Source organism: Belonocnema kinseyi, chromosome 5 (genome assembly GCF_010883055.1).
Source record: "Belonocnema kinseyi isolate 2016_QV_RU_SX_M_011 chromosome 5, B_treatae_v1, whole genome shotgun sequence".
NCBI lineage: Eukaryota > Metazoa > Arthropoda > Insecta > Hymenoptera > Cynipidae > Belonocnema > Belonocnema kinseyi.
In genome coordinates, this window is record NC_046661.1 from 143,084,018 (window position 1) to 143,096,724 (window position 12,707).

Here is a 12,707-nt window from a genome sequence, read left to right on the forward strand (position 1 = left end):
CCCTGCCCTCGTACTTCCCCCTCCATTATTCTATCCCTCCTTACTTTCCCCTCCAGTATCATCCACTAATTTCCCTCCTTAAATTTCCTTTTACTCCCCCTAATTTTTTTCCTATCACTACTTCTTCCTCATCTGCTCCCCCTATTAGGAAGCCTCCAAATATTACGTGATGTTGGCCAAAAAAATCAAATTCTTAGAAGACAGTTAAATCTTCAACCCGAAAAGTTAAATTTTGAACAAAAAAGTTAATTTTTAGCGAACAGAGATGAATTTTAAAGTAATATTATATGACTTTTTTGACCGTAAAAGATTAATTATAAATCAAAAAGGATCAATTTTCAACAAAACAGTTAAATTTTCGATTTAAAAAGATGAATAACAAACTAGTCACATTTTTAACAAAATAATTTATTTATCAAAGAAATATTTTTTTTATCAAATAGCTAAATTTTGGTCCTGAAAAGATGAATTTTTATTAAAAAACCTAATTTTCAAGCTAAAAAGTCGAATGTCTTAGAAAACTTTTAAATAGGAAAAAAACTTTTGTTAAAGAAAATTAATTTTCGATTAGGAAAGATGAATTTTCAACTAAAACAGATAAATTATCTGCCAAAAATGGAATCCTGAAATTTTCGGATTGAAAAACTAATTAAAAAAAAATGAACTAATTTTTAACCGGCTCAATTCAACTAAAAAATACGTATTATTAACAAAATTGTTGAATCCTTAGTCAAGTAGATGCATTTAAAAAAAAAAGTGTTTTCTTTACAAATATACAAATTTTTAAGAGAATAGTTTAATTTTAAGTATTTTTCTTTAGTTCTAAGTATTTATTTGAAGTATTTTCTATTATTTGAAGAGTTGACTTGAATTTAAAAATTACAAAATTTTTTCTTAATCTTTTAGAAAATGGCTCTAGGTATTTTTTGTTATTTGAAGAGTTAACTTAATCGATTCTTTTGATTTCTATTTTCCACAGATTGTGGAATGACATCTATACTGATCGTTAGTAACTATTCTGCTAAGACAGATTGCTAAACAGACGAATGGTTTAGAAAACAATTCACTTTTAAGCCGGAAAAAAGTAATTTCCAACAAGAAATTTAATTTACAATCAGAAAGATGAATTTTTAACTAAATAGTGAAATATTCAAGTAAAAGTTATTAATTTTCAAACAGAAATGGAATTGTTAAATTTTCTGTTTTAAAACACTAATTTACAAAAGCAAAAAGTTGAATCCTGAACCAAAATTATAAATTTTTAACAAAGCAGATTAATTTTCTATTCAAATAGATGAATTTTCAGCCAAATCCTGGAATTTCTACCAAATAGTTGAATATTCGACTTATAAATAAGTATTTGTTAACCAAATAGTTCAATTTTCTACCAGATTATTAAATTTTCAAGCCAACAAACGAAAAATTTGAATGATGTAAAATTTGAATAATTGAATGATTTGAATTCCATAAAAAATGATGAATCTTCATTTAAAAAATGAATTTTCAAGAAATTATTTCAACATTTAATCAAAGCGTTAAATTTGCTACCAAAAAGTTGATTTTTTAACCAAGGAGATTACTTGAATTTAAAAAATGCAATGGTTTAATTTTCAGTTAAAAAATTAATTTGCATCCAAAGATAAAATGAATTTTCAAAAAATTGTTCTGTTAATTCTGTTCAGGGAAAGTTTTTTAAAAACAGTTCGAAAAATAAGAATTTTTTAAAAAGGGAAAGAGTTTATGGATGGGTTCCAATCTGTTAAGTAAGTTAAATTTTTTTTTAAAGAATTCAATTAAAAATATTCTCACACATTTTTTTTCAAATATTTTTCACTTTACCACCCTTCTATTTCTTCTCCCTCTTCTACTTCCCCTATTACCCTTCCCCTCTCCTCGCCATCTTTTTCAACTTCTTGTCCCCTACCCCTCTGCCCTTCCTTCTCCCCTCTACCCCTCTCCTCACTCATATCCCCTACCCAGATCAGCCTCAATTTTGTTCTATTCCTTCCCTCATTTCACCTCTGGGGAAAAAATACGACTGACAAAATCGTCGAAAAATGCCGTAAAAAGACCCCCAAAGAACAAAATTTACTTAAACATCTAACACGCAAAAAAAAAAAAAAAAAAAAAAAAAAAAAAAAAAAAAAAAAAAAAAAAAAAAAAAAGTGAAAGTATTATACTAGCCAACAAATCTTCCACAAACTTCGAAGATAAGATTGACTGACTCCTTCCGCTTGATCAAGTACACGTGCTGACATTTACACATGCGTGGTGCGATAGCTGAATTTGTTAAACCATTAAAACACTTCTCGTAGAATCGAGGTGTCGGTTCATATCCGGCTCACATTGAAATGCTTAAGAACTTGATTTAGCTCTTTCAAATAAAATATTCGAAATGAATGTTTTTTTAAAAAAATATTTCCTGTTAATCTGTACTCCTCTGGTGAACAATTAGAGTAAAAAAAATGCCGTAAGAAGGCCCCGGAAGAATGCGATCTACTTAAAAATCGAAAAACACGACAAAAGACACATTATAATTAGTGTAATTTAGTTTCAGTTAAAAACAGTTTAGTTAAAGTCAGGGGATTTAATCCCCCATCCCCCATGTAAAATACCGCAAGTTTTGTTCTGAACCTTCATAAAAAAATCTTTGTATGAACCCTGTGACTAACCACAACGTATTCGGAATAAACTCCGATCCGCCACCTAGTGGCACAAATACGAACTATAAAGAATGGGTACGATTTTTAAGATGCATTTTAATTTGTGTATGAAAGTGTTTTAACGATTTTTTAGGTGGATTTAAAAATATTTATCGGAAATAAAGGATTTTAGATGAAATTCACATCTTATACAGTGAAAAAACATATTTTTTGACAGAAATATTTAGCTAAAAAAAAAACAATTATTGTACGATTGATTATAATTTTCAATAGATTATAAAATTAAATGGACTTATTGTAAAGCCAAAATGAACTCGAAGTAAATTTGTTAATTTGTCGCTACGTGCATTAATTAAAGTTTATTTAAAATTACAATGCAATGAAACTTACATGAAATAGTGAAATAATTGTTTGCTTTTTAAAAAAATTGTTTTGATAAAATAGTGTTTTTTCTCTGTAAAATATGGAAATTCTATATAAAAAGATTTGTTTTTTAGTATTCAATCATTGTTTTAAACTTTACAAAACAATTGTAAATACACTTTTATGCCATATTTAAAATTCATCTTTAATATTGTACCCACTTTTTCTAGTTCCAGTTTTCGGCACCAGGTGGCAAAATGGTTATATATAGTTAATCTATTCTCAAAATTGCTAAATATTGAGCCGGAGGTATCCACTTTTTTCAAATTATTATCCGATGCTACTTTTTATTGAATAATTACATAATTCTGATACATTTCTTCTAAAGTTTAACAAATTTATATTTGTTTAAACAATTTTTATTTGCTCAAGCAGTTATTTTTCGATAACTAAAAAAATGAAATAAAATAGAAGACATACAATTAATGACGATTTTTAAAGTATTTTTGGAAAAGTAGTTATTTAAACAAATTATATTGGTTTAAACAATTTAAAATTTGTAAATTTATTCTTTCTATACACTATACAGTCAGAAACATAATTGTACATGTTCTATTTGATTTCATTTTTTTAGTTATCGAAAAAAACTGCATGAGCAAATAAAGATTGTATAAACAAATATAAATTTATTAATTATTAAAAGGAATGTATTAAAATTATGTAATTATTCAACAAAACATAGCACAGGATACTAATTTAAAAAGAAAGTTGATATCTCTGGCTCAATTGTCAGCAACTTTGAAAATAGACAGTTAATAATTATTTAAATAATTACATAATGTTTTTACAAAAATGTACTACACCAAACAATGACAAACAATTAAATTTCAATTAGAAAATACGATTTTTTTTTTAATTTTGGGAATAAATAGTTTTAAAAAAATGTACATTTGCTTAAAAAATTCAAAATTGTTGAAAAAAAAAACAACGGAAATTGCTTAGAAGTAATAATAATACGTAACAATGTAGTTTTTTATTTTTGGGTCATATTTGGGGAAATGCGGGGAGGTTGGCGGTGGTTTCGAAATTAAAGTTATTCGTGTGGTTTTATTTGGTTTAATTTTTCGAAAATTCAAAATTGCCCCATGTTAATTAAATGGGATTTTGAATCGCCCGGTGGCACGTGTTAATATTTGAATTTCAAAAAAAAAAAAAAAAGAAATTGCAGATTACGGTTTTTATTTTCCAATTTCCAACGGTTAAGTTAACTTGACTTTGCAAAAAATTTGTATAACCTTAATTAAATCGCCGCATCGCGTATAAGGGGGTATACAATTATTCTGCAGCTTTTAGTTGGCCCCTTATAGGAAATTCTATTGCGCATCTTTTTTTACTCCTGTAAAAAGTTGTGAATTTGGTAATTTCAAAAATAAATGAAAAACATGGTTTTTGAGAAACGATGATTTTTCGTGTTTTTCTCGCTTAAACTCTTTGTAAACCCGAGAGTGTTAAGTACTTTGACTTCAAACTTGAAGGAATAATTTATTAAACTATTATGGAACTCTTAGTGCAATCAAAAGTGCATCAATTTTTTTCTCAACAATTCTATAAATATCGTTTGAATATTTTCAATCGCAAAGTCTATTGGCGTAATATTAAGCTAGAATAAACTTTCAGTGGATGAAATATTCATTATGGTTCAGAGAAGTTTTTTTTTCAAAAATTTTACTTCAAATGAACCAGCTGCGCAAAAATTATAATATTTTAATGAGTTTACTCGACATACGAGTCTACGTGTAAAAACTTATATTTTTCATCATAAGATTTTTAAATCAAGTACTTGTTGATTAAAATAATTTTAAAAATATAATTTTATGTATGTAAATAGCAAGAAAATATTCATAGTAAATATATTTATTTTTTGTAACAAAATATTGAGTCGAGAAGCCAAATAAAAAACTACAAAACCCCTTATACACAACTATTCTGGAGTATATTCTCCAAGCATTCTGCTTGATGCACATATTTTTTCTTAGAAAGCCTACGTTCACAGAATTTTCCGCGAAATCCTTGAACATTGTAGGCAAAGAAAGAGGAGAAGAAAAGGGAAAAGAAAATAATACGTTTTTCCTGAAAGAGACGTCATAATAATTGCGTCTTTTTATATGAGTTAATATATGTATACATAAAAATTATGATTAGTTTCATAATACATTATTGTAAAAACTTTCTGCAAAATATAATTAGACCCCATTATACGATGCGACGCACAGTGGGGCAAAATGGATAAAATTCAATCACGCGAAATTTAATGGATTTGGATAAAATAAATTTTATAGTACTCGTTAGGTAGTCAAGTAACACCTACGACTGCTGCTTTTGTCAAAAAAACAATATGACAATAAAATCATTACTTTTTCACTATAAAAATAAATTTTTTTCTTCTAAAAAAATACCTATACATATTTAATGTAGTTTTTGAGAGAATAACTTAGGAATGTTAGTGTAATAATATTGGAAAAAGTAAAAAAAATATATTTTCTAAATAAATAGTAATTTTGTGAATTTGGTGTGTTTAATTTTTTTCTTTTCTCCAGGGTCGAAATTGACAAAAGTAGCAGTCGTGGGTGTTAGTTGATTAGCTAACGAGTACTATAAGATTTATTTTATCCAAATCCATTACAAATTCGCGTGAGGATTGAATTTTTTTCATTTTGCCCCACTGTGCGGCGGTTCAATTTCTGTCGTTTTGGTGCGCATGCTCGCTTAGATTTGAGCGTTGGCTTCAAACTTCAAGTTTGGCAGTAAATGTACAGATACCGCAGACAGAACGTATGTACGAAGATCGGTCTCCGTATTAATAATCCGTGGCTAAAACTTTTGGATTCGGGTTTTGTTGCCAGAGTTTTGCAAGTCTTATATTTATTATTAACCCATTCCTGGCCAAAACTAGTTTCCGTCGATAAAATGTGGTGACTTTTTGTATTGTGCTTTGTATTTACCTAATTAACACAACTATCTCAAAAAATTTCTAAAATTTCCTTACCTGTTCTCTGCCATGCGGCGCAGTCTGTTCGCTTTGTTGGAACGGTGGCTACAGAGTTTTAAAGAAGACATTTTTTGGGTCGCAAATACGACTCATGGCCATTAATGGGTTAAGCTTTTTGTTAATTAATAAATTTGTGACTTGTTCGAAAATGGTAGTCTAATATTTGTTGATATTATTTCAGATTGTGTGGCTACCAATTCACAGAGGATCGGTACCAAGGACGAATGCGTGCATCGGGAATCGGATGTCGCGGACCTCAACGCGCTAGGCGATCCAAGTTCCTGGTGCGGAGACGACGTAGAAGAAGAAGAGGGGAATCGGGCGGAGTAGAGGAGGGTTTTTGGCCGAGGCTCGTTGCGATAGGTCCCAAGGAGCGAAAGAAAAGACAGCAAGTTTGTTGACAATGACTCGATGTTGACTCGGGTGGTGTTGTGATATGAGGGAAGGAGAGGATAATCGAAATTTTGAACGGAACAAGTAGAAGAAGAAGAAGAAGACAAGAAAGAGGTAAAGAGGCAAAGAAAAGAAAGAAGGAAGTAGAGAGAGAGAGAGAGAGAGAGAGGAAGAGAGCGAGAGAGTTAGAGGTAGAGTGTGGAACGGAAGGAAAGGATTTATTTATACTAGGGTTGACGTAGAGTAGCTGGGAAGTGATGTGTTCAATGGACGACGCGCGTCTCGCGGGCGGCGGTCGGGGTAAAAGTGCTAACCAAGGCACTGCTCGGTGCAACTTGAGATCGGCGAGAAAAGGTGGGCGATCGTTGACCAGGCTGGCGGGCGCCGGGGAAACGTTTCCAAGGGCATGGCGACCACGCCACTAGGCGGTCGCCTCCCTAACGTTAACCGCAAAGGACCGTCACCGTGCGTCGGTGGTGGCGGTGGAATTAGCTCTACTGGCTCGACTAACAATCAGCGCAAGCAGCAGGAACAACGCGTCGCAAGTAGAGATCATCGGCATCATAATCACAATCATCATAATCATAATCATCATCACCAACAGAAGCAGCAACAGTCTCGTGAGAAGCCGGGACAGCGTCAGAAGCAGAAGAAGCAGCAGCCAAGAGGGGATCAGAAAGCTAGCACGGTGGCTGCGCAAGCCGGGGAACTGGATCCGACCGCGACGAATGCGACCAACAACTTCGAGTACGACGACAATGAATGGGACATCGGAATAGGCGATCTGATAATTGATCTGGATGCCGACATTGAGAAGACGAGGGACGAAAAATTGAGCTCGGGAACAGGTATGGCTTCTACGCCAGCCTCGGCAGTAGCTAGCACGAACCACCAGATTCCGAATTCGAGCGCTCTCAACTCATCCAACGGCGGCACTCTACCCACTTCTTCATCCACCGGCCCATCGTTGTCCGCCTCATCCTCGTCATCATCCTCCTCCTCGTCCTCATCATCGTCTTTGTCGTCGTCGTCGTCGTCGTCATCGTCGTTGTCGTGCAACGTGAACGCGACTACTGTCCACCCGCAGGGCAACAGCAGCAGCAGCGGCGGCAGCAACGCCTCTAGTGGCACTCACTCCTCGATAGGGTCTTCTGCCACAGGCAAGCACCCTATCGTTGGCGTGAACAACCTCAGCGCCGGCAACCCCGGCAAGATGGCTGTTGAACACTCGGCCACCGTCGACAAGGGCCTCAAGATGAAGATCAAACGCACGAAGCCCGGGACCAAAACTAGCGAGGCCAAGCACGAGATTGTCAAGTCAAACGAGATCAACGGCACCGCTCAGGACGGGAACGTCTCCTCAAATTCAAATTCTTCCTCCTCCTCCTCCTCGACCTCGTCCACTTCGAGTAGCTCCATCACCGCCCCAAACTTGAACTCGACCGAGAGTCAGAATCAGGTCAGTTCCGGCAAGAATAAGCCAAGTCATCCAGCCGGCTCTGCGACTGGAAACAATACCTCGACGCCCGGATCCAAGAGAGGATCCAGTGGACATCGGAGGGACAAGGCGCGCGACAAGCACGACAAGCCCCAGATTAATCACGTTGCGCAATCGACCAAACCCGAGATGAACGGGACGTCGAGACCGCTCCAGAATCACGCGTCCTCCATTTCCTCCTGCGTAACTACCTCCGCCTCGATGATGACAACGACGAGTCCCGCCACTACGTGCTCGGTGACGTCCAGCTCTTCCTCTCTGGCTTCCTCCGCTCCCTCGGCCGCCGCAGCGACGGCATCATCCGCCAACACCACTAGCGCCACCTCGTGCACATCCTCCTCGTTGACGTCCGTCTCCTCCTCGTACTCGTCCTCGGCCTCGCCAAACTCCTCGGCCTCGTCGTCAGCGATAGCAGCGGTTGCGGGGAGTGCCAGCAATCAGGCGCAGGGACCAACACCAGCAGCGACCGCCCCTCAGCAGCAGCAACCCCAGGGCCCGCCGCCGAGTTCGAGAACGGGTGGTTTCCCCGCCAATCAGGGACCTGGTGCCACGGCGAACAGTGCCGCCGCTCCCTGTCCGCCCGCGAGTCCAGCCAGTGCAACTGCTGCGGCCGGATTGGCGGCAAAACCCGAGCAGACCAAGGTGGCGGCTGTGCCTGGACCTCATCTCGCCTGCACACTTGCCGAAGACTCTTTGGATGCCGCGGCCAGTCCGCCACCTGCCAAAAAGTTTAAAGTCTGTCCCAAGTCGGAACTCAAGGTTTGTCTTCTTATTTTCTTCTTGGTGTTTTAATTCGAAAGTATCTTTAGTTTTTCCGAAAAAGGGGAAATTAAGAGCATGTTCCACGGGGACCACGTGACCAAACCATAATTTTGAAAAAAAAAATAAATGTGTAAAATTAACACAAGGTTTGTTTTCTTGTTGGTGTTTAAAGACGAAAATATCTTTATTTTTTCCGAAAAATGGAAAATTAAGAGCATGTTCCACGGGGACCACGTGACCAAACCATAATTTTGAAAAAAAAATAAATGTGTAAAATTAACACAAGGTTTGTTTTCTTGTTGGTGTTTAAAGACGAAAATATCTTTATTTTTTCCGAAAAAGGGAAAATTAAGAGCATGTTCCACGGGGACCACGTGACCAAACCATAATTTTGAAAAAAAAAAAATGTGTAAAATTAACACAAGGTTTGTTTTCTTGTTGGTGTTTAAAAAATAAAATATCTTTATTTTTTCTGAAAAAGGGAAAATTAAGAGCATGTTCCACGGTGACCGCGTGACCAAACCATAATTTTGAACAAAAATACCATAGTAAAAAATAAATGTGTAAAATTAACTCAAGGTTTTTTTTCTTATTTTCTTGTCGAAAATATCTTTATTTTGTCCCAAAAAGGGGAAATTAAGAGCATGTTCCACGGGGACCACGTGACCAAACCATAATTAAAAAAAAAAAATAAATATGTAAAATTAACACAAGGTTTGTTTTCTTGTTGGTGTTTAAAAACGAAAATATCTTTATTTTTTCCGAAAAAGGGAAAATTAAGAGCATGTTCCACGGGGACCACGTGACCAAACCATAATTTTGAAAAAAAAATACCAGAGTAAAAAATAAATATGTAAAATTAACTCAATGTTTTTTTTCTTATTTTCTTGTCGAAAATATCTTTATTTTGTCCCAAAAAGGGGAAATTAAGAGCATGTTCCGAGGGCACCACGTGACCAAACCATAATTAAAAAAAAAAATAAATGTGTAAAATTAACTCAAGGTTTGTTTTCTTGTTGGTGTTTAAAGACGAAAATATCTTTATTTTTTCCGAAAAAGGGAAAATTAAGAGCATGTTCCACGGGGACCACGTGACCAAACCATAATTTTGAAAAAAAAATATCCGAGTAAAAAATGAATGTTTAAAATTATTTTCACTTTTTTTTTGGTGCTCACTGCATCCACACGGATTGAGATATCGTGTTTGGAATTTGAAAGATTAAATAAAAGCACTAAGAACATTTTTATTTTTCAAATGTTTATAATTTCAAAGAAAGTTTATTTATAAATAAATAAAATAGGATATTACAACTCAAATTGTAGCATTTTGCCGGTAATGTTTGGCTTGGTGCATTTCAGATGTTTTGATTTGTGTATGTTGACCACGTGACCTGTATTTCCTCTATTCGAAAGTGTAAAAACAATATATCATTGGGTTTGGTCATGGTGAACACCAAAAAAAGAATTTTATAACCGTGCTTGATCACGTGATCTTTACTTAATCGACGTTGAAAGTGAATTTTTTTCTCCGCTAGAAATTGCTGAAAATACTCCAAAAATAATGAAAGGTTACGTGTGTGTTCATACTTATTTTGTTGATTTGCAAAGAATTCTTAAATGTTATTGTTTATATTAATTTTTTAGAATGTTTAGACGATTTCTCCAAAATTTTTGTCAGTGCTCAACATACCCGAACTCGAATTCGATTATTTTATTTTATCAATTTATAAGTAAACTTTCTTTGAAATTATAAAAAATTGAGGCATAAAAACGGTCTTTAGTGCTTTTAGTTAATCTTTCAAATTCCAAACACGATATCTCAATGGGTTTGGACGCAGTGAGCACCAAAAAAAATTGAAAATAATTTTACACATTTATTTTTTACTCGAATTTTATTTTTTTAAATTATTACTCAAACTAATTATACAAACGCAATTTATTGTCTCATTTCCTATATTCAAAACTTTGAGAGTGATATATCATTGCCTTTGGAAATGGTGACATAAAAAAAAATTTCATAACACAAGCTCATCAATATTGGTAAAAATTTTAAACAAATTATTCGCTGGGCATGAAAGTAAATTTCTAAAGATTTCTTGGGTCCCTTGAACATGGCGACCAAAATCTGTGTAGATTATCTTTCTGGCATGAAACTTTCAGAAACATTCTCCTGAACATTTTTTTTTTTTAATTTTATTATTTGGTTGAAAATTTAACATTTTTCTTTAAAATACATGCTTTTTGGTTGTAAAAAAAACTTTTTGGATGAAAACTATTTTTTTTGTTTCTGAAAATATTTCTTTTTAATCTATAAGTTAATCTTTTTTTAATAGAAATATTGCATCTTTCTTGGCTTAAAATACAACTGTTTTGATGAAAATTCAGCGTTTTCCGATAAAAATCACTTTTTGTTTAAAATTCGTATTAATGTGTTGAGGGTGGAGGAAAATCTTTTTGGATGAAAATTGAAGTCATTTTTTTTTTAATTTGTCTTTTTTTTTTATTTGAAAATGTACGTTTTAATAGAATTTTCATTTTTCTTGATGAAAAATGCAACTGTTAGGTTGAAAATTCAACTCTTTTTTTAAAGTTTGTGTTTTTGATTTTAAAATTCATCTGCTTTATCAGAAATCACATATTCTTTCGATAATAATGCAACTATTTGGGAGAAAATTTAAGTATTTTGTTAAAAATTTTAATACTTCGTAGAAAATTTACTTTTTGTTTAAACTTTCTATTTTGGTGTTGAAAAATAAACTGAAAACTTTTCTCGATGGAAGTTCAACTTTAAAGAAAAAAAGATGTCACTTTTTATTAAAAATTCATCTGTTTTAATACAAATTTCATCTTTCTTGGATGAAAATGCAACTATTTGGTAGAAAATTCAAGTATTTTGTTAAAAATTCAACCTTTTCTGTTGAAAAATTTTGTCTTTTTGTATTGAAAATTCAATTTTTTGATAGGATCTTGTTTTTTGTTGAAAAATTCAACAATTTTTTTGAAACTTTCTATTTGAATAAAAAAAAGGTCTGTTTCAAAAGAAATTGCATCTTTTTTTGGATAAAAATACAACTGTTTGGTGAAGAATTAAAAAGATTTTGTCAAAAAGTCATACTTTTTATTTGATAATTCGACTATTTTGATGAAAAGTCAACTTTGGCGTTGAAAAATGAACTGAGATCTTTTCTGGAAAATGCAATTATCTGGTAGAAAATTGAAATTTTTTGTTAAAAGGTCATCCTTTTTAGTTGAAAAAAATCGTCTTTTTGGATTAAAAACTCGAAATTTTTTTCGTAGAAACTTTTTTTTTTATTTAAAAGTTCATATTTTAATGTACAAAGTCTACTTAAAAAATTTTAAAAAAAAATTTTAAAGAAACTGAAACTGCAACTATTTTTTCACACATTTTCTTTGTAAAATAATTTTGAGCGAAATTCCTACTCAAATGACGTAAATAAATTTAGTTTATGGTTCGAAAAAAATATTCAGTGAACTGTTACAGTGAGGTCGGTAATATAGATATTTGAGTGTTTGCTTTGTTTGAAAATTTATCTTTTTAATATAAAAGTTTATCTTGTTTAGTAGAATATTCATTTGTTTTTTTTAATAAAAATGCAACTTTTTGGTTAAAAATTATTTTAGTATAGAAACCTTTTTTTTAAGATTTATATTTTTGGTTGAAAATAATTTTTTTTTTTTAAATGAAAATTTAACTACTTGGGCAAAAGTTAAATTACATTCTTAAAAATTTATTATTTTATTTGAAAGCTTAGTTACTTGGTTGAAAATTTTAATGTTTCGTGGAAGTATTTTTTTTGTGTAAAATTAGTTTTTTAACTCAAAATATAACTTTTAATTTTTTTAATGATTTGTTTTTTTGTTGAAAATTCTCCGTTTTTGGTTTAAAAAAAGTCACTTTTCTAGTTTGAAATTTCGTTTTTATTGTGTAAAAATGCATCAGTTTCGTTGCAAATTAATT

General features: G+C 32.9%; 1 protein-coding gene across 3 annotated transcripts in view; it reads left to right on the top strand.

Moving 5' to 3' along the window:
* Positions 1 to 12,707, top strand: part of LOC117172311 (zinc finger protein 608-like) — a 126,652-nt gene that overhangs the window by 77,641 nt on the left and 36,304 nt on the right. For all 3 annotated transcript variants that reach the window (XM_033360090.1, XM_033360089.1, XM_033360091.1), the window contains exon 2: positions 6,257 to 8,725. In XM_033360090.1, the coding sequence (XP_033215981.1) occupies positions 6,875 to 8,725 (1,851 nt within the window). In that variant the 5' untranslated portion in view covers positions 6,257 to 6,874. The remainder of the gene's footprint in view (positions 1 to 6,256; positions 8,726 to 12,707) is intronic.